We start from the raw sequence: 2403 nt of genomic DNA, 5'->3' as shown, positions 1-2403 counted from the left end.
TTGAATTGTGAAATAATTTCGAAATTTTCACTACATCATTCTCCGAACACATTTGCGGTAACAACCATTAACTAATCTCATAACATATTATTATTCCCAATAAGCTCCTAAATCCACAATCAAGCTAGAAGCACCATATAACCAAATCCCAGAGACAAGGTGGTAATTACTAGCACTTCCCAACTTCCACAATAACCAGACTTGGCACCACTATGTTGTTGCAGAATGTTGTTCTTGTCAGAATTGGAGAGTTCTATCTTTCGTTGCTGTGATGACAATACGTAAGGGTACATAACAGACTCATTCATGAAAGAGTGGTCAAGTCCAAGTAAATGTCCTATCTCGTGTATCGCCACACTCTCCAAGTCCAGAATTCCATCCTCCCAAGACAAGCTATCATTTTCACTGGGCAGCGCCCAGTACATGTTCCCGTTCAGACGTATCTCCGCTGTCTTCTTGTTAGACGGAGGTTTCTCCCTTATAAAGCTTAAGCCAAACAAGTCGTCATCAACGCCTTCAGTGAAAGTGTAGAATCCTACCTTAATGTCCGCGTCATCGTAGGTTGTCTCCGTGAGGTTAAAAAACCCTGTGGCATTCACCCACCGCGCGAATGCATCTCTGAAAACTTTCGTGGCGTTGGCTGGGATTTCACTTGCCGGAAGAAAACCGTAGGTGAGGTTTCTCTTTTGGAACCACTGGGGACCGGCTTTGGGCCACGAGACGTTGTCGGTGAAGTTGTAGTTAAAATCCATGTCGGGGACAGCGCATCGTGGTCGCGAGATTAGTTGAATGGTCTGGTTGTTTACGGTGCCGGTAACTTGGAGATGGAAAGAGCGTTGGAAGGTCTTGATGGCTGATACTGTTTGGAGGTCCCAATAATCGTCGAATGGCCCAGAGGATTGAAGGTAGCCAAAGTTAGAAAAGTAGTCTTTGATTCGAGACAAGCCTTTCGTTGGTTGGTTTTGTTGTGGAGGAGAAGACTTTTGTCTGAGAAAGTCATAGATTTCACTATCCCATTCTGGCTTGGGTGGTTTTTTCCCCCTTTTTAGCCACTTCAGCATGGAGTTTTTAAGAGGAGGAAAACCAGCCTTGGCGCAAAGGGATTGGCCGACTAGGAGAAGGAACAACAATAGGAAAGCAGAAAGGTTTGATTTCATCTTCATACATTTAGATTCTCAATAGATGCAGTAGAGCTTGAGTCTGTAAGGGAGAGTTGAGGAATAACATAAAAGAAGTTGAGGTTGCTAATTCGATATTTGAAGTTGAGGTTGCTAATTCTATATTTTTTTATACAGTGTTGGAGATCCATTGATTAGAGATTAGATGAAGAGATTTTCATAGTATATAAGTTAGTGCAAATCTCATTTTATTGAACTGATTTGATAAGGTTGAGTTAGACTTAAAACCCACTTCTTAACTTATAGAGTAATTAAAAATCCTAATTTTTTTATATATTATAATTCTCCATATTATTATTTTAATATCTTTTATATATTTAATTATCAATTTATTTTTTTTATTATAAATTTATTTATTTTTAAACTTATCAATGTATATTTTTCATAACAAAAATGAGATTTGACGTTCTCCAAACAAAACATTCATTTAACAAGTTGTAAAGTTAAAAATGAAATAAAATAAAATTATTAAAATATTAATTTATTAAGATGTGAAGTAGATATATGTATCTAATTTAGGGTTGTATGCTTTATAATATTTTATTCTTTTATTTATTTTACAATTATATAAATTATTATTTTATCTTAATATTAATTTTATGGATAATGATATTCTAACTTTTTTTATACTCTTACTTAAAAACTAATAATATTACAATTTTATTTTAAAAGTTTATTTATATTTATTTTACTAATTGAATAATATTTATTATTAATACTTAGTTTTGTTTAGATTAAGGAGTGTATGTGAAGGAATGAAGAAGAATTAGGTCGATTGGAGTAAAATAAATAGATGGAAAATGAAAAAAAAATTATAAACATCATAATCTTTTAATCATGTGTCCGATTTGATTGGGCGAGATCAAACATCCTCTTGATTTTGGAGCCATACTTTTAAACAAGAAAAAGTAACTAAAATACTAACATACTTACAGAGCACGGATTCCTTGACAGTCATAAAGCAAAATACGACTCCTTTACAATTTTAAATAATATTTTAATTAACTTTTTTTTATTTTTTAATTTAAAATACAAATATTTATTATTATATTATTAAAATAGTTGTCAACATTAGTGTTAACCTATAATTTTTCATATTTACATCAAATTACATGTCTTCAAATGATAAATATCTTTTTACATTTCATAACTTCTATTTTTTTAAAAAGATGTAATTTGAAACAATGAAAAAATGATGTCAAAATAATATATAACTTGTTATTAT

The 2403-nt window shown here is 32.1% G+C and overlaps 1 protein-coding gene across 1 annotated transcript; it reads right to left on the bottom strand.

The window, feature by feature from the left end:
- On the bottom strand, positions 1-1256 carry LOC137810680 (metalloendoproteinase 5-MMP). Its single transcript, XM_068612066.2, has one exon. The coding sequence runs from the start codon at positions 1161-1163 to the stop codon at positions 120-122; it is 1044 nt and encodes a 347-aa protein (XP_068468167.1). The 5' UTR covers positions 1164-1256; the 3' UTR covers positions 1-119.
- Between the last annotated feature and the right edge of the window lie 1147 nt (positions 1257-2403).

This window comes from Phaseolus vulgaris, chromosome 2, assembly GCF_051622355.1.
Source record: "Phaseolus vulgaris cultivar YP4 chromosome 2, ASM5162235v1, whole genome shotgun sequence".
Taxonomy (NCBI): domain Eukaryota; kingdom Viridiplantae; phylum Streptophyta; class Magnoliopsida; order Fabales; family Fabaceae; genus Phaseolus; species Phaseolus vulgaris.
Note: the sequence above shows the minus strand (reverse complement) of the source record. Positions and strands in the feature narration are given on the sequence as shown.